Raw genomic sequence first — 19,114 nt, forward strand, 5'->3', positions numbered from 1 at the left:
GATAATTTACCTTTTAAAAGCATAATAATATTTACATCACATTACAGGATTATTACTAGTGTCAAGCAGCATTGGAATGAAGTGGTTAAAAGGGGGAGTAAAGTTTGATAGTTTTAATCTGTCACACTGCATCATTGTTTAATAGGTTGGTCACATATTTTGTACTATACTGTAATACGAGTGCAATATAGTGTACAATTGAAATTCTCAAGTAAAGCACAAGTTACAGTACAGCTACTTTCCTCCACTAACAACTTAAAGTAGCAGTGGGTCAATCTTGTGCATTTTTCAATATTTAACTGTTTTATGACTTTTGTTTTGGTACTTCCTGGACAAGTTGTGTTTGTTTTCGAAAGAGGGAAATTTGCAGTTGAAGTAAAGCTGTGCTGAGGAAGTAACTTGGAAAGCTACTGTAAACACTAGATGAATGAGTAAGCTTTACGTTTGTTACATATTTAATAAATCAAGCTCCCACCATGGAACATCTAATAAGGTCAGTTTATGTTGTACATAGTCAGATAGTCCTACTTGAATCAATTCAGCTTGCGTTTGCTTATTTGCAGTTTAACTAGCTCAATGGATTCAACATTGATAATATAATATAATATTAAACACTAATGATGAATTTAAGCTGTAATAGTTGTTTTGTGTTGGTTTGGTTGATCAGGGCTTAATTGCATCTTTCTGCTGTGAATGATAGTGGACTTGCTCAGCCTATACTGTCCTTACTGTCTTCATTTCGTGACTCAAAGTGTAGAGGTGAGGCGCTAATGTATTTTTCACAAATGTCACAGTCAGTGCTGACTGGTGTGTGTAGGAAGAGTCAGTCCCAGCCTGTGATTTACAGGCTGTTGAAGCCACTGCTTCCACCTAGCGGTGGATGCATGTTACATCGGTGAGGAGGAGGCAACAAGAAATATACCATTCCATTGCACCTGACTAACCGTATCGAGACTATCTCTGTCTGCCTGTAGCTGCTGAAACACAAGGTAAACCCTGTTTGTTTGTGTGTCCATTGAACGCACCGCTGGACTGACTGAACTGAGAGGACAAGGTGGAGGCGATACAAATAAACGCTGTGACACCAGCAACAGGTAGAGTCGCTTTTACATTCCTTAGCTATACTGAAACAATCAACACGTTTGTTCCTAGAGGAAGTACGGAAGTTGCCTTCTGCCTGTTCAAGTGCAATCATGTAATTTTATAGCTGGGCATATCGGTGAGCGGACAGAGAGGCTCTGGGATCAGCTTCTGACTGAAGCTTTTTTTTTTTTTTTTATCCTGGAAGTCGCATCTGCATTCAGTGCCCACTCATCATGCCTGTTCACAGGAGGCAGGTGGGTGATCTTATTCACACATAACATATGGATTATATATCGATTCAGAATTAAGCTGTTCTGGGCAAGCTGCTACTCAAACATTATGTTATGTTATGTTAACTGCCAATCCTGCACTGGTCAGACTGAATAGCCCCAACAGAGGCTTATTCCAGTGTTCGACAAGGCCCGCCTGTGCATAAATCAGGACTTTGTTCAGGATTGAATGGGATGCATATGTGCTTCCACTGGTATCGCGCTGTTCACATTTGTACGTCTCGGTCTGCCACACCTTCACTGTGCTGACAGTGGAAGTGAATAGCATGGATCGGCATGAGGGTGTCAGTATATCCACATGCCATGCGGTTCAGTCAGGTTTAACTAACCGACTTCTCTGACAGCCACTGCAGGTGAGTCAGGATCACAACAGTGGCATTCACTGTCCCTGACACGTCGTCCTCACGTCATTGTTAAACAGGACTGTGTTGTAGATGACCTTTCTGCATATTTTCACAAGCTTTTTTTAAATTATTATTAAAGGGACAGTTCACACTAAAATAGAAAAATTATTGATTTTTCCTTTTTACCTGTAGTGCTATTTATCAATTTAAATTGTTGTGGTGTGAGTGTTTTGGAGATATCAGCCTTATAGAGAGATCTGTCTTCTCTCCAATATAATGGGACTATATGGCACTTGGCTTGGGGTGCTGGAAGCGCCCAAAATACATTTGAAGAACTCAAAGGCAATGATAGTTCCTAAAGGCTCACAACAAGGTCTGTGTATTATCTTTAGTACCGGGTCATGATTTCTGAAGAGACTTGATGCATAGTGCGATACAGCCCCATTATATTCAAGAGAAGGCGGACATTTCTACGGCTCATATCTCCAAAAAAACTCACACCAAAACAATCTAGACTGATTCATAGCACTACAGGTAAATACAAATATATATATTTGTATATATACAAATATATGTATTTGTATTTGGGGGTGAACTGTACAGTGTAATGATGAAACCCAATTATCTCTTTATTAACGATGTGTGGAATTCAACATAACTTTGTGAATGACTTGTATTCTTTTTCAATATTTTGTTGTATAGCCCAGTATTGAACTACTGGAATTCATGGGAGTGGTAAGAGAGAATGGCAATGAACAGTCACCACTCCCTCCTGTGGTAAGATTTGAATGCGTCCCCTTTCATAATAAGATAACTAGTCCAGGCCACCTCCTTCCCAGATTATGATGTATCCATATTAATTCTGAAAGTCTGACTTTGCCATATGATTATTGCCTCTCAGCACACACCTCTATCATATGACTACGTCCTGGTTGGCAAAACAATTGACAAACAGGAGAGAGAGGCTTTCAAGAAGCAAACTGAATACATCGAGGAACTGAAAAAAAAGAACTTGAAAGTTACTGTAAGTCTTTAATTAAAATCAAAAAAAGTTTCTGTTGGAAAGGTTACATGCTTTTTTTCATTCATCTGGTCCTAATTCATCCTATTTAGAAAATTATAGATGATGATCTCGTCTTCTATGGGATTCAAGCGCCTAAAGAAATTTTTGAGAAGTACAGGTATCTGCTCAAAGTGTCTGATGCTTGTAACTGGAGCTCGGATCAGAACATTGTACCACTCAGCACCAGGTAAAACATGCTGCCGTACAGTAGCTATCTTTTGTCATTTTAAACAATCACAAATGCTAATTAAAGCATCTGTGATTGTTTATCTGCTCCCTATAGTCTTAATACATTATTTGTTTCCATATTGGCTGTATGAAAATGTGACTTAATTAGGTTTTTGCTGTCTCTTGCTGCAAGTTCAGCTTTATAAGTGACACTAGTCCTTGTTTCAGGATAAGGATTGTCCACTTCATCTTGAATCACACCCCTATATGTTCAGGAGGTGAGAAAGACTAACTGTATTTACAATCTCCATAGGTGACCGGTCACCTAATCTTTCATGTTATTCACTCACCTGTTGTTCTTCCCAGAGAGTTTGCGGGATCTTATGAAGATGAAGGTTTTTGAGGCAAGGTTCTGCTTGCATGAGGTAAAAATCCGAACATACAATATTAGCCTCGTTCTTGTACGGCATCTATGATTCATCACGATTACAGATTGCAAGATAGTCACCATATAGGCCCCGATAATTGTGTTATTACCAGGTTTCGAACATGAACTGCAGATTATACAGATTGTATGAATAAAGAATGAAAACACTAGACTGAATCAACATTTTCTTAAGGTCAGAATGATACGATTAAACCAGTATCTTTTCTCCACGTGGATCCACACAGCCTCATGCTCAAGATAGTGCCACTATTTTCCACTGTTAAATCTCTTCCCTTCACGTGGCCACTAAAGTGTTTTACTTTTCACATAGAGCATCTAAAGTTATGAAGGGAAACTTGGCAGGAGCTTTCCAAAACAAAACATTGCTGCCAGAAAAGTCTTTGTTCACAGAGACCCAATGGGAGGGATACTAATGCAGCGAGTCATTCAGAGCTGGGAGTATGTGGGCATGTGTGTGAACATACATTGACACACTGTGCGCACATGTTTCAATAGCATGTACATGAGTGTTTACTTCGACACTGTGGGAGGTGAAGACGTTGAGATTAAATGTAAATACATTTCTAAAGCTTATTCAAAATATGAAGCAGCTTTATTCGTGGATGTTTTGTAATTGCATTTATAAGCCAGTTGATTGTGTTTTTACATTGTAGTGTATGTTGTGATTTCCATGTACACAACTCTTCTTCGTGTTGGTGATTTCATGTGATTTTGATTTTTTTAGAAAAGGAAACAGAGAGAGCTGAAGGAGAGCTGGGCACGATGGACAGCCTGTCTCCAAGGGCAACCCATCACTGCCGTCAGGTTTGGACTGCAACACAACAGCCTAGTCATTTTCCTGCTCGATTTTTAGAGTAGCAGTTATTGCAGCATTATTGTTTTCCATGTCATCCCCAGACAACAAGACAACAGCAAACATGTCGTCACCCACGCATGAAGCAGGCATTGTTTGGACTCATTGCTTAAAATCATGTACAGTACTTATTGCTGGTACAGATTAGAGCGGTTGTCTTTAGATTCACACTATGCAAACATGCATCATGTCTCCACTTTTAAGTGAAAACAGTAATTGGATATGTGTAAGCTTCATGTCAACATGTTAACTGTGAGATTTTAGCACAACCACATTGGGCCCGTCAGCAAGCAAGTGACAAGATACACTGTACATCATCACTGTCAGTCGAGTACTTGTTGTCCTCAAGAGGCTTAAACACACCCTTATAAATATAAGTTGAATTTATGTTGTGAAATACAAAATACATTGTCTTTATATGTGTTACTTGATTGATTAAGTCTATTTCATGCAGATTTTATAGATTTTATACACTTTGACAGTATAATTTGGGAAATGTTGGTTAAAAACCACATTCTGTTCTTGAATGTATGCCTCAAACAGCACGATAAGTACATTATGTGTATGACACATAGGAAACATATTATAGACATATTATTAAGAATATTTTGTACAGTATTCATGCATTTCGTCATTTTCTCTTTCTGTGTGTGTGTTCTCATGTCAGGAACTACTTTGGGGAGAAGGTGGCCTTGTACTACCTCTGGTTGGGCTGGTACACGTATCTGCTCATCCCGCCTGCTGTCATCGGGGTCATTGTCTTCCTTTATGGCCTCGCCTTCTTCAACACCTCACCCCTCATGTATGTTTTTCCACAGCTCCGCAGTATCTGTGTCATCATAAACTAGCATTTAGACTGAGATAGATAAAGTGATCATTGTGTTGCAGAAAGGAGGTTTGTGAGGCTGACACGGTCATGTGTCCCCTTTGTGACAAGAGATGCAAAGTGTGGCAGCTCTCCGACACCTGCACATACGCCAAGGTACATCAGTGCATTTACATTAGACGGCTGAATGGGGTATTTGTCTGTTTGTGCTCACCAATGGTCTCCTGGTCTACCTACAGGTGAGCCTGCTGTTTGATAATAATGGCACAGTGCTCTTTGCAATGTTCATGGCAGTGTGGGGTGAGTTTTGTGTGTCTATGTGACATAATTATTCTTGTGTTGATAGACATAATCATGCATTTGCAATATTCAGTTCCCTGTTTAAGATAGATTATTGAGTCCTGCATTGCAATTTCGCTTCATAGCCATTAAAACCCATGCAGATTTATTAAAAGATCATTTAAAATCAGGATGCAGAACTCTTATCCAATACTGTTTATTCGCCTGAAGACGTTTGGCTTTACATGACAACTGGTACAAACATGCCTGGATATTTTATGGTCACTGAGATATACACTGCCAAAGAGATGCCACATCACCGAGAGAACCTACTCGTCCTGGCTTCTCACATCTTAATCAGCCCAGGCCATCTGGCCGTGGGGGTGGTCAAGCAGCCATCTATAAGAACATGAATGCTCTTTCACAGACTTATTCAGCTTTTTGCTTTTTGTGGATGTTTAAATATCTGTTGGATTTAGGCTAAATTAAATGTCTTAGCACAACTGTGGGAAGATGTCAAAATCAAAAAAAATGTCATCAGATGTTAAAACCTTGGATAAAGACATATTTTCATACATTGAGAGAAAGATGAATGCAAAACGTATACCAAATGTGGCAATGGGTATTACCACCACAGTGGATCTTTGTTTTCATTTCTACTTCATATTGTTGTTCCAGTAGGTTTTATGTACTCATAAAAATCCTTGATCTTCCCAGCAACACTGTTTTTGGAGTTCTGGAAGAGACATCGGGCTTCCTATGTGTGCGAGTGGAAAGTGTCAGATTGGTGTGAGGAGGAGGTATGATCAGTTTGATACATGACATCCCATTTCAGTAATACCTGGTCAGTGCTCACTGGAACTATGACTCTGCATATTTTTCTATTTAACTGTAGGAGGAACTGATACTGGAAATTGTGAACAACGTTCACTGTGAACCAAAAGAATACAAGCACTCCTATCTGCGCAGCACTCTGGTTTTGATCTGTGTCACAGCTATGGTGGGTGACTTGTCCTATTACCCTCTTCATATATATTCTTTAAAGATGCTATTTATGATATTAAGTGCATTTTGATTGCTACCTGAGGGGGAATTGGTGGGTGGGTGCTACTCTTCCGCAACAATGCCATCGGTTGGGACGGCGTCATCAGCTGTAACTGCCATATGAGAGCAGTGCAGAGCACATGCACAAACATGCCCTAAAAGAACACGCCGCCGGCCCGGCTATGTTAACAAGGGCGCAGAAGCACAGATAACAACATACACAGATAGAGAGTAATTTCTCTGCTCAGGGAGACATTACCTCACTACATCTTTACATAGCTAATAGTTATTTGCAGCTATGTTATTGCTCTGAATTACGTATATATATTGCACCTTTACATAGCTTGTACATCTTTAGAGCTCTGGTTGAAATAAGACTGATGTAAGTTTGATAAGGTTCAGGTGTTGGCATGAAGAATAGTTGAGGGTATTTGTGTTTTCCATAGTTAATGGAGGCTCTCACAAGTATAGTGATACAAGTGAGTGTTTTTTTGCTTTTTTTACAGATATTGGTGATCATTGGCCTCACACATGCCTTGGTGGTGTTCAGGGTGATCACAGCAGTGCTCTTGGCTGAGGGATCATGGGAGTTCCTGAGCAACCACTCCAGCAGCGGAGCGATGATGCTGGGGGCCGTCCTCCATTACCTCATCATCACTGTCATGACACGGGTACGCAGGTCTCACAATGTGCATCTCCGTCTCCTTTTGGTGGTATTCTCCATAAGTATAACGATGTCTTCGTTTTTCCAGATCAACAGGATTGTTGCCATGAAGCTCTGTGAAATAGGTGCGTTTATTTTACCGGTATATTATATATATTTATATATATATATTTATATATATATATATATATATATATATATATATATATATATAAATATATATATTATTTTTTTATTCCAGTTTCCAGGCAGAATTAAATGTTAGTTTAACGGGTTTACAGTTGTCAGTGTGGTGGGTAATGAGAACAAATGCAGGGGGGCTGAAGTAGGAAGGCAGGTAATCAGAAAGGAAGCAGATCAGAACACACAGATAACAAGTAATGTCTGGAACACGACAGCAGCTACAGTTGCCCACATTTTGACCCAATCTTCTAGGGAGAATTACCGACACATCTGTATTCTTTTGTTAAAAAAGAACGTCAGGGGAAACCTAAAAATATATATAAAATTTAAACTGCCAAGGACGAGTTTACAGATAAATAGCATTGAAGCACAATATCTTTATTACATGAAGGCATTATCATGTTCATGAACAGCTCTCCGAGTGGACATGGGAACTGGGCCACCATGTACACTGATTGGGGAAATAAGTGTCAGCTGTAAAGAAACGTGATAGGTCAGGTGGTATTCAGTGGAGCAAAACTCACTGAGGGAAAATAGAAGGAAGATGAGACATGACAGGATGAAAACTGCTGTAAAAGTCTTGTCATGTAGAGCTAAGTCAGAACCCCAAACGGCCATAAGACAAATCTGAAGTTTTGCAAGTTGAATAACAAGAGGGGGTGAAATATCACATTTTTGCTATTTTAATGGTAAAGACAGGAGAGTTGTGTCTTTTCAGGCCTCTAAAAACTACCCACTTAGACACCATAGACAACTTTGCAACTTGCAACATGTGACAAGGGGTCATGAATCGAGTAAACATGCCTTCCATTTAAAGAGTCTCAAGTCAAAAAAGGTTGTGTGTAGAGTACATCTGAGCCGCTCTGCGTGTCGTTTGTTCTGGGTGCGTGGTATATTTGTGTGTGAGATTGTGCCATCCACTGACGAAATAGTGAACTGCATGAAAACTAACATGTATAGTCTGTCTTCACAAGAGGAAACAAGATCATTTGCTGCCACAGAGAAAAGCTTCACTGTCAAGATGTTCACCTTCCAGTTCTTCACCTATTTCTCCTCCCTCTTCTACGTGGCCTTTTTTCTTGGCAGGTAACAACAAGTGGACCATACTTTATTCACATCAATATTCACATTCGACTTCTAGTGGTGTCATATGTAATGTATATCGTTATATCAAAATTCAGCTCTAGACTCCAAACCCATACAACACATTGTCATAACCTAAAGGACCCTAAATGAATGTCCAAATAAAAGAAACTCATTGTTCTTAATTATTAACGCCCAATGTCCCGACCTGACCAATAATGTGTTTTTGTAATACTCATGACAGGATAAATGGCCATCCTGGTGGTTACGTCCGAATTTCAGGGAAATGGAGGCTAGAAGAGGTGTGTGACATAAACATGCATCTCATTTAGCAACACTGAATGTCCATTTTTAAGTAAATATTGTGGTTTTACATTTAACTATTGTATCTGATTGCATTTCAAACATGATACTCTTCCCTGTGCAGTGTCATCCCAGTGGATGTCTCACAGATCTGTTCGTCCAAATGGCCATTATAATGATACTCAAGCAAACCATCAGCAATGTGTTTGAGTTCACTGGGCCGTGAGTATGAATCAGATTTGTGATTAAATACTGTATAACACTGTGAAATCCACTTTACTCACACTGTTTTGAACGCTGTCTTTTGGTTGCATCAGCTGGTTCTGCAGGTGGCTGAAGAGACGAAGAACCCAGAAGCTGCAGAGGAAATGTGCCCACTGCTACCTGAAAGATGACTCAGAGGCCAAACAAGGAGCTGAACTGTGTGATAACTGCAAGCTTCGAGACTGGGTCAGCAACTACCGTCTCAATGATGTTGACTCCTTCAGCCTGTTCCATGAGTTCCTGGAGATGGGTGTGTACTCCGCTGAATGCTCCAACAGCAAAAACAGTCGACACTAGACAAACGCTGGACTGGTTTTGGCAAATAATATATTTCTTGCTTTCTCCTCAGTGATCCAGTTCAGCTTTACCACCATATTTGTGGCAGCGTTTCCTCTCGCTCCTCTGCTAGCCCTCATTAATAATGTCATTGAGATACGCCTGGATGCCATTAAAATGGTCACTCTGGAGCGCAGACTGGTTCCCAAGAAAACCAACGACATTGGTGAGCATCACTTTTGACTGAGAATAAAAATGTTGTCTGCCTGTTTATATTGTAGATAACGTTCTCCTCACATCAACGTCTCCTTTCCTCAGGCGTGTGGATAGACGTGTTGGAGGCTATTGGTGTCTTAGCTGTCATTGCAAACGGGCTGGTCATCGGTGTATCTTCGGACTTCATCCCTCGATTGGTGTACCGCTACCAGTATGGCCCATGTGCCAACGGCACAGTGACGGATATTGAGTGAGAATCCTCCTAGAAAATGTTTATGTTCTGTCATGTGATGTGCAACACTCACTATACAGGAAATAACTTCTTCTTCTTCTTTTCAAGCTGCATGGCTGGATACATCAACAACACTCTCTCAGTTGCACAAATGGATGACCAGAACATAGAAAACGAGTTTTCAGCGAGTCAGATGATCACTCCTAGTGGCTTGAATGTCTCTCACTGCAGGTTTGTTCCCCTTTGATGTTATTTGTCTTCTATGGCTGAAAAGTTATTAGGTCAGGAGTTATTATGAGGTCAGAAGAAACCAAAGTCAAAACATATAATTTGAGTAACAACAGAGTCAAAAGCATTGAGTTGTGTGAAGCACTTCACACAACTAGTGTTAATAACTGCTATTCGGAGTACACTCAGATATCTTGGTAGTATTGTGCTGTCATTGTTGCTGTAAGGACAGCCTAACCTCAGGTGATAGAAGTGCTTTAAACAAACACATTTTACATTCTTCTTAAATGTTACCATCACTGCAACTGGTACCTGAATCATCAACTCTGTGATTAAAACACGACAGATGAGAGGGATAACATCCGCATTCTCTTGTTTTTCTTCATAGGTATAAAGACTACAGGAGCAATGAGGACTACAGTTTTACCCCACAATTCTGGCTAATTTTAGCTGTGCGTTTTGCCTTTGTCATCCTGTTTGAGGTAAGTCTTTATTATGACCAAATAAAAAAACGCCAACCACATCTTACACTGATTTCTTTGAGCAGTTTTTTTTTGTACAGTAGCACCACATAGACCACAATGCCATCCCAACTGTTTGTCTATTTCTGTTTCACAACGTTGATCTCGGCTATAACAATATCAGGGACTGTTATCTTTAATGAAACCACATTGTCACACATAGAAAGGGCGATGATAACATACCTAACATTTTCCTCTCTGCTTGCAGCACGTTGTTGTCATATGCAAGTTTGTTGCAGCCTGGTTTGTGCCGAGCGCTCCCATGCAGGTCAAGAATGATAGACTCTTTGATAAACTCAACAGGCTAAAAGAGGAACTCAGGTGAGTCTCAAGTAATATGTGGTTACATTGTTGTGACAGCCGGTTGCTCAATGAACCTCAATCTTGCTCATTCGGTTTTTGAATTGTTATGCAAATACACTGGCCCGGTATTGGAGCTGATGCTGAGCTTATTAGGTGGATCTGGTATCGGCCATGACGTGACCCATTACTGCCAGTTTTAACACACAAAGACACAAGGTGCTCCCGTGATATTTGCGGTGATCTCAGGAGCAAGACAGAGTCCTTCGTATTTTGAATTTAACAGTACGTCTTTTTCTGTTAAAAGTCTGTCTATCTTGTGTCTTACGTGACATTCAGCAGACATTCTGACTTGTGGAAAATCAATGCATTTAATACCTTTGAGACACTTCATCCTGACCTTGCTATTTAATCCCACTGTATTAGCACTTGCATGTGGCTGTGTTTACTTTACAGTTTATAAAGCCAGAATTCATCTTCATGAATGAATTCCAAGAGTATACATTGAAGAAATAAATATTTCACCCAAAATGGTACTGGAATTTACTGAACCCTAATTGCCTAATGGATGATTTATAAATACAAATGTGACATTTGTAGTGTGCATCTCTAATACATTTGTATTATATATTAACAAACATGATATTTGTTTTGAAGATGTGCTTTGCATTGTCGTGCAGCTCTCAGTTTCCTTGACATAGATGCTGCAACTAACCAACCTTTGTTTTTGTTTCTTGCAGTTCATTTGAAGCGTGACCCCATTCAAACACTTACAGTTTACACATTTCCCCCTGAGCCCAGTGTTGCCTTGTGCATTAAAGTGTCCAGACTATTACAGTGTTGAGTCAGCTTCGAAGTCATTCATCATGTTTCTGAAGAGTTCAGACGGTGGGCTCTCACTCTCTTTTATTGTTTGCAGTCAAATGTTAATTGCTGGCTATCTGGATACTCATCTATGAAACGGACTTTGAAGTCAGACTAATCTTTCTTGTACAGTAACTGATTTTACTGACCACGAGATTGTTCTTATTCTATTGTAAGAATGCACTGATAGCTTACTGTTGGATCTCTATATTTGTGAGATGCATGTGAGTGTTTTTATTGAAAGCCTAAAGATAATTTATACTGCTACTGCACATACAGTACCGATTGTGTTTTACGATGTTGCCTTATTGTGTAAAAAAGCGCTGTGATGATTGTCATTACTGCAGACAGAGTCTGAAGGTGTCTTTTGTAAACCAGACACAAGAATGTTTTGCAAAATAATATTTTATATTATTGAATAAACGAGGAAAACTTTGACCTCTTATACTGAAATGTCTTTTGAATTTAAGCTTGTTTGTTGAAAGGTGTGTCAAAGGTGATTTTTTTGATTTGCCAAATGACAGATTTAAGAGCATAAACATTACGATATTTAAGTAATAGCTACATTTATGTCAGTATTTTCTTCATGTCATCCCTATACATTGTTTATGGCAATTGTGGGGATTTAATGACCCGAGGGGATTTTACATTCTATATTAGTCTATGTAAATAGAAGTCACACATTGTGTCTTTAAAGAGCTGATGCTAATATTTCTTAGTCTCAACATCTTTACATTTAAGAATTCTAAGCTAAAAAATATTATGATATATATTATGTATCCACTTGAGATGTATTGAAACAGCATTTTGACCGTCATATACAGTATGTAGATAAAATGTAAACAAATATATACCATATCACTCACAAGGCACCATTATAAGGGGATTATAAAGTTGTAACTTTAATAATGGTAAATAAAAAATGTAGCATTATAAGGACACTTTTTGGGTTGTCAGGTCGTGAAAAATCCCCTTAACTGGTTGGACAGTTGGACGTACTTTCTGGAAAGGGCTGCTGAATATCTATTTATTAACAATTTTTTTTACAGTTACAGCTGCAGATTTGATGATAAAACATTTATCTCTCACGTATAAACATTTGAACCTCAAAATGATGAGTTATTATAAAGTATGTTATATACTGAGTATTACAAAGGGAAAAACTCATTAACCTTTATGAATAAATTAAAAACGTGCAGCCAAAAAGGTTGATAACGACCTCGAGATCTACTTATTATTTATTTATATCATGTATAAAATGTGCCTCATAAGATACTTTTGAACACTGAAATGAAAACAAACTTTATATTATATTATATTAAGGGGGCACTAGACGTAGACGTAGATTTTAGTGAGTTTTCTGTCTCCTCCCAAGTTTGTGTTGGTGAAAGCCGGTGCGAACGCCACGTGACCACGGGGAGCCAATAGCCAGCAGAGTTTCAGGTATCTCCAGGTGCACTTGATCAACCACAAGGCTGCGTCTCCGTAGACATATCGGCTGTACTGCTCCGCGCAATGTAATGAAACTGTAATAATCAGTATTTAATAGAGTGATGTAGGTTTACAAAACTCTTCACTCGGCTCACTTGTCACCTGAGGAAGGAGGAAGAGAAAGACTGTGGCTCATGGCTCTGATTTTATTCGCTTTAATATTGGTGTTTGCCGGGAAATGGGACAAGTCTGTCCTTGCAGAGGGTAAGGATGTAGGAAATTACATCATTATGCACTTGAATTTACTCATATTTCATAGGTTTACACTTTATTGGTAAGTTCGGTTTGAAATAAACTGCTTTTGTTGATAGCTGTAGTATTTATTGTATTGTTTTTGGTATATTTGACCATTAAAAACTGTCACAGTAAGGTTTATGCCGGTCAGTGCTCATGTGGTCAGTTTGTACAGGGTCACAGTATCACGTAGTAGTCACGCAGTCACATGCTGTTGCCTTGCAACATGAGCCGGACTTCGGACCCGGATGAGTGTCACTTTGTTTGAGAAACTGTCAAAATAATTAATAAAGCACTAGGGAAGTCACAGAGGAACCAGAGCGGGCAGTTGTACTGGTTTAGTCATAGTCCTGATTAGCGCGCATGCGCAGCGTATGTTGAAGAACAGGTCTTCTGAAGCGCAAACTGTTAACATCCACATACGGTCGGAGAACTGTTTTCCCAAAAGAAAATTAGGTCACTGATAGGTATTTGCTTGCTGAAGTTATTTGATCATACAACATAGATTCAGTTTCTTATGTCATACTTAAAATTCAATTGAGAGATCAGAGTCTTGTTGGCTTGTTGTGTCCGCAATGTAAAGGCGACTGTGTAAACCCCCTTTCTCTCTCTTTGTAGCTCAGTTTTGTGTGGATGAGAGCAGGTTTAAGGAGCAGGTGCTCTACGTGGGGCAGCAGGGGCCTCCGTATCGGCTGAACTGCCCTCTGGAGCCCCAGAGCTCCCTACGGCCCCAGCTGACCTGGCAGAAGGACTGTCAGCAGCTCCCTGCTCAGGTAGGGAAGGCCTACCTGGAGTTTGACAAACTCACCTTGCAAGATCAAGGGAATTACACCTGTATGCAACAGAGCAACAGCACAGCCTCGTTCACTGTGCGTCTCATAGTTAAAGGTAAGTGTTATTTCCACACGTAATGAAGTCATCTCAAACCTGATACTGTGATTATGTGGCTCTCACAGTAAGCTAGTATCCGTCCCTGAAGTAAACGTAGAGTTTGTAGGTGGGGTTTGAAGGGGCTAGTTGAACGACTACACCTGCAAGGACGCATGTAATTCCATGTCTTCCAGCTGCAGTCTCAGGCTGTACCTGGCAGTGCACATGAAGGCCTCCATTGTCTGGAGCTCCTGCAGTGAACACAGATAACAGTGGTATGACTTTCCACAGAGTCTCAGTGCTCCGAAGCCCCCGAATTTCAAACGAATGGGGGCTCGAACGGACTCCGGATGAATGTGGAATGCACTGTGACATTGAACTGCACTGCTCTCCTCCAATGGGACCCAACAGAAGAGCACTGTGACAGCACGCTGCAGTGGAGTAAAGACGGCCATCCACTCACCAATCACACACATTACACGCAGAATACCTCCTCATGGTGAATTGAAGCTTTTTTTTAATAAAATATCAGTTACATGGCACCTGCAGTTAAAATGTATTTCAAAGTGAGTTTCCTGTCCTGCATGTCAGGTCTCCTGTTGCCGGCCAGCTGATGGTAAACAGTCTGCTGGTGATCAACCTCACAGAGCTGGATGCTTTTGGGCTCTACAGCTGCACAGTGAGGAACATTTCCTCTGACTTCAGCCTGCCGTACTCAAGTGAGACAACTAGAGACACCTATATATGCCAGGTTTCTTACATTCTGTCCTGCATCTTGTTTTATATTTTGTAAAAGATTACCCACCCAAAGATGAAAGAGAAACACAAATGTGACAACGAAGATCGGAGAAAACAGTGAAAGGCCAGACCCCATAAATATAGAGGAGCCGCAGTTATGTACATTATCTGCATCAAACACCATATGAAAGTGTATTGTAGACACGATCAGTGTGCTATGGAGCAGTAGAAAGCCAGCCAGCTCCACACACATTGTCAACAGTCACACGGCTATTTATACCACAGACGCACAGATACATGAAGTCTGTATCATTTTACAGCGCTTTGGCAGGAAGCCTGGCCCAGCGTGTAATCAGTCAGCCTCGTGATTCACAACACAAATTGATTCTGATTAATGTTACTTCTCCCTGATTTCACTGCACATTGAAAACCTGTACAGTACTTAACTGTTGCAATGATCCACATGTAAAGAATCACTCTTCTGACAAAATCCATATTCCGCAGTTTAGGGTTATCAATTTCAATCCAAGTATTGATTGTTTATTTTATGCTTATTTTTGGTCTGCAGACACTTTCCTGTGCTCATACGGCCCCAACCACACATCAGCTGTTATTGCAGCCATCGTTCTCCTCCTCCTCCTGGCTGTAGCTGCTGTTGTGTACTCCAGGTGTCACTTGAACATCAAACTCTGGTACAGGAACTCCTACGGAGACTATGAACTTAATGGTGAGGCCTCTGAAGTGATATAAGGTTGCTATAATCATGTATAAGACGTGTGCAGTAGTATTAACACCGCTGGTACGTTTGTGTCTCCTTGTCTTCAGATGGCAAAATATATGACGCCTATATCTCTTATGTGAACAATGATCATGACAGGAAGTTTGTCAACTTTATTCTCAAACCTCACCTGGAGAATAAAAATGCCCTCAAGGTGCACCTCAATGACAACGATATTCTACCTGGCTCAGGTAAGATTTCTGTCTGTTGGTCGTCATAGGAAGCAAAGGGAGAACGGAAAATAGTCAATCCATTTTTGTATGCAGTTTCTGTTAGTTTTAATCTTCAAAATCCAGGATTTTCTGATTCTTGTTACACTGTCATTGCCTGCAGTTTGCAACTTGAGTTAGTTTTCTCTCATGATGATCTCGAGACGTTTCTCTAATGAAAACAAATCTCTCAGACTTATACGTTTGCAAATGCAGCTCCAATTTGCATATCATTTGTGTGACCGTTTGTGATGTGTGTGTAAGCACTTTCTGTGAAACAGGCTCTTGGGTAAACAAATTGTAATGTGAAGTTGCCCATTTTTTAACAATGCACAACATTATTATTTGTCTCCAGAACCTTCTGCAGAGCTGCTAATGAACATAAGTCGCTCTCGCCGTTTGATCGTGTTGCTCTCTCATGCTTACCTTGAGCAGGACTGGTGCTCCAATGACTTCAGGTCAGACGAATTTAATGTATAAACGATTCTTTTGAAACAACGGCGCTTTATATACTGTATATTTCTTAGTAAAATGACTGTGGCACCATTACAATACACCACTTGAGGTCAGTGTTGCTGCACTTTAGAGCAGTCTCTCCAGTATGTCCTATCACACTGTAGCTGTGTGTGTTTTCAGACAGGGCCTTCTGCACTTGTTGGAGTTGTGTCAGCGGCCCATCCTCATCATGTTGGAGGGTCAGTCCAAACGCATGAGGCCTGAGATCAAGCAGCTGCTCAGTGAGCACCAGCACTGCCTCACCATACTCACCTGGAGGCACAACTCTGTGGTAAGATCCACAATAATACCCATTAGTGCTTTCTGAGCAAACAAACATCAGTTACAAAACAAAATACAGTATGAGTCATTCAAAACACCAGTATGTGTCTCTCTGGATTTCAGCCAACTTGCATGGGATGAATATATTATTGTAAACATATGTGCAGAATATCTTTCATGTTTATAGTTAGTGTCTGGACTCGACTTGTGTTTCCATTGAAGCAACATGACACATTCATACTACAGTGAAATAATCATGTGAAAAGACTTCGCTAAAGATCATTAAAACCAAAATTATCAAATGTAGAAATGTGTTTCAATGTAAATGAACAAATATACATAACATTTCAAATTCGAAATGTAAGCATATACAATGTACGATGATACACGCAAGTAAGGCTTCTGCAGTTGAGACTTTAATGGCGGAGTGTTCGGTTCCTGTGTGTCTTCGGTTCCCACAGACTCCTTCCTCAGTCTTCTGGAAGGAGATGGCCTTAGCGGTGCCTCACAGAGTCGTCTTTCGCAGTGAGGCTGCAGGCGACCCTCAGACTGTGCTACAAGATGACAAGGACCCCATGCTGACCCTCGACTCAGACTACCTTGACAGCCGCTCAGACACGGACCCTGCTGGAGATCTGGGTAAGAAACAACAGCCACAGGACTAGATACGTCCTCCAGTACTGATGTTTGGTTCACTCTTCACTCTATTTGCACATGCAAATAAAAGAAATGCGTATTAAAGCTGCGGTACCTTGCATAAATGAATGTGAGGTGTGTGCGACTGTTTGGTTTTTTAATATTGAGTCAAGCACGCTCACGTAAACAACCGTCTCGTACTGACTCTACTCCAGGGATGTAAATGCTTGTCAGCTGTTTGGTGTTTCATGTACTTTTGTTGCATGAGAATGACAATATAAAAAGTTATGGCCAATATGCAAGTCTCAACCTGAGAGAGACTCTTTTCTCTTTTTCGACACACAGTGTGCATTGAAACTGACGTAGTTTGAGACTAGTTTGAATCTACAAACACGGGTCCATCTACAGTTAATCTTTAACTTCAATACAAGGAAATCATGTCACATGATGAGCTTGCACACATTTTCCATGCCAAGCAGACATGTGAAACAAATGCTTTCAAGAAATAGCTCTGCGTTTGCTTACTTGCTGAAAGTTAGATGAATAGATCAATACCAATGTAATATGCTTCACCTAAATATGAAGCAACAGTCGTTTATCTAGCTTAAGCACTAAAACTGGAAACTGACCATGTCTGACTCTGTCCAAAGGTAACAAAATCCACCTATGCCTCTAGAGCTCACTAGTTAACACATAATAGTTTGTTTAATCAGTTCAGATACAGACGTGTATAGACTACAGGTTGCCTCGCGGTGACTAAAGCATTTTATAAAGCTACTCTGCCTGGACAACAAATAGTCCAGAACCTAACCCCATGTAAAACACAACCTGGTGTTTTACAAGAACTATGAGTTAGCTTTACAGATAATGGGAAATCAATTTTGTTTATTATTAAATTACGTAAAGCTCATGTTGCAGCCCAACGCTTTAGCAGTGAATAATATATGTCTTTGCTTTCATTTGGGACAGATGTTTCACCTTTGCTCTTTCTGCTGCAGGGCTGCGCCTCCCTGTGTACAAGGCTCTGGCCTTTAAAGCACCTGTCCTCCCTGCTGCCCCCGTCACTGCAGCTGAGCCCAAATCCTCCGACATCGACGTGTCGGACCTGGGATCACGCAACTATGGAGCCCGTTCAGACTTTTACTGCCTGGTCACTGAGGACATGTGATCCACACTCCCCTCACCGCTGCTGATCTCTACACCTACATGGAGATTAGCATTGCTTTATAGTTATCTAGTAAATATGTTTTTCTTTTATGTACAGTGTGTTGTTGAAGTCAAAATGTTACCTTTTTCTGTTTCCACTTACCAAAGACTGATTTTTATTGTTTTTGTGTATTTTTTTTTACTGTTGTGTTAAATATTTCGTGAGGAATTGTAGAAGAAATTGTCTGAAATATTTGTGTTAAATCGGGGAAAGAAGTAACTTTTGATTTGTCATTTCACTGCCAACATCTCTCATAAAGTCCCCAGCAGAGGGCGGAGTGATGTCAGATAAGATGAAGGAATTCTGCTTTTTAATTAAGCACATTTTTTTTATTATAAAACTGAAAGTACACAGAGGTTCAGGAAAATTAATATAAGGGAAACATGAAGTCAGATTTGACCAGACCACTGGTATCTGTTTGTACACCAGTCAACTGAAGCAGGACAACGCCCATGACTGAAGAACTCATAGTTCTTGACATTTCTGTGCAGGTAGATGTCTGTGTGTAATGTAAACAGACTGTTATCACAGCAATCACGCTAATAAAGCAGTTTGACGAAATACCCGGTTATTCCTCTCTGTATGGGCAGATGATCTTTGTCCTCACCTAATTATGATTACTGTACCTGCAATAAAATAAGA

At 40.2% G+C, this 19,114-nt stretch overlaps 2 protein-coding genes across 2 annotated transcripts; both read left to right on the top strand.

Annotated features, from left to right (window-relative positions):
• The first annotated feature begins 956 nt into the window (after window positions 1-956).
• LOC306698085 (anoctamin-9) lies at window positions 957-11,951 on the top strand. The gene is made up of 25 exons (XM_079162254.1): window positions 957-1,094; window positions 1,208-1,337; window positions 2,420-2,494; window positions 2,619-2,741; window positions 2,831-2,967; window positions 3,177-3,226; window positions 3,315-3,373; window positions 4,121-4,200; window positions 4,917-5,051; window positions 5,138-5,231; window positions 5,315-5,375; window positions 6,072-6,154; window positions 6,250-6,354; window positions 6,905-7,069; window positions 7,151-7,187; window positions 8,220-8,331; window positions 8,573-8,630; window positions 8,756-8,853; window positions 8,949-9,145; window positions 9,245-9,397; window positions 9,490-9,637; window positions 9,728-9,850; window positions 10,236-10,329; window positions 10,577-10,689; window positions 11,409-11,951. The coding sequence occupies exons 2-25, from the start codon at window positions 1,317-1,319 to the stop codon at window positions 11,422-11,424; spliced, it is 2,337 nt and encodes a 778-aa protein (XP_079018380.1). The 5' UTR covers window positions 957-1,094; window positions 1,208-1,316; the 3' UTR covers window positions 11,425-11,951.
• A 1,065-nt stretch (window positions 11,952-13,016) lies between these two features.
• On the top strand, window positions 13,017-19,033 carry sigirr (single immunoglobulin and toll-interleukin 1 receptor (TIR) domain). Its single transcript, XM_079162629.1, has 10 exons — window positions 13,017-13,227; window positions 13,876-14,145; window positions 14,419-14,626; window positions 14,719-14,846; window positions 15,434-15,592; window positions 15,691-15,834; window positions 16,208-16,310; window positions 16,489-16,639; window positions 17,091-17,268; window positions 18,264-19,033. Exons 1-10 carry the CDS (start codon window positions 13,158-13,160, stop codon window positions 18,431-18,433), a joined length of 1,581 nt encoding a protein of 526 aa, XP_079018755.1. The 5' UTR covers window positions 13,017-13,157; the 3' UTR covers window positions 18,434-19,033.
• Window positions 19,034-19,114: the final 81 nt, after the last annotated feature.

The sequence above is a fragment of the Pholis gunnellus genome (genome assembly GCF_910591455.1).
Source record: "Pholis gunnellus genome assembly, chromosome: 7".
NCBI lineage: Eukaryota > Metazoa > Chordata > Actinopteri > Perciformes > Pholidae > Pholis > Pholis gunnellus.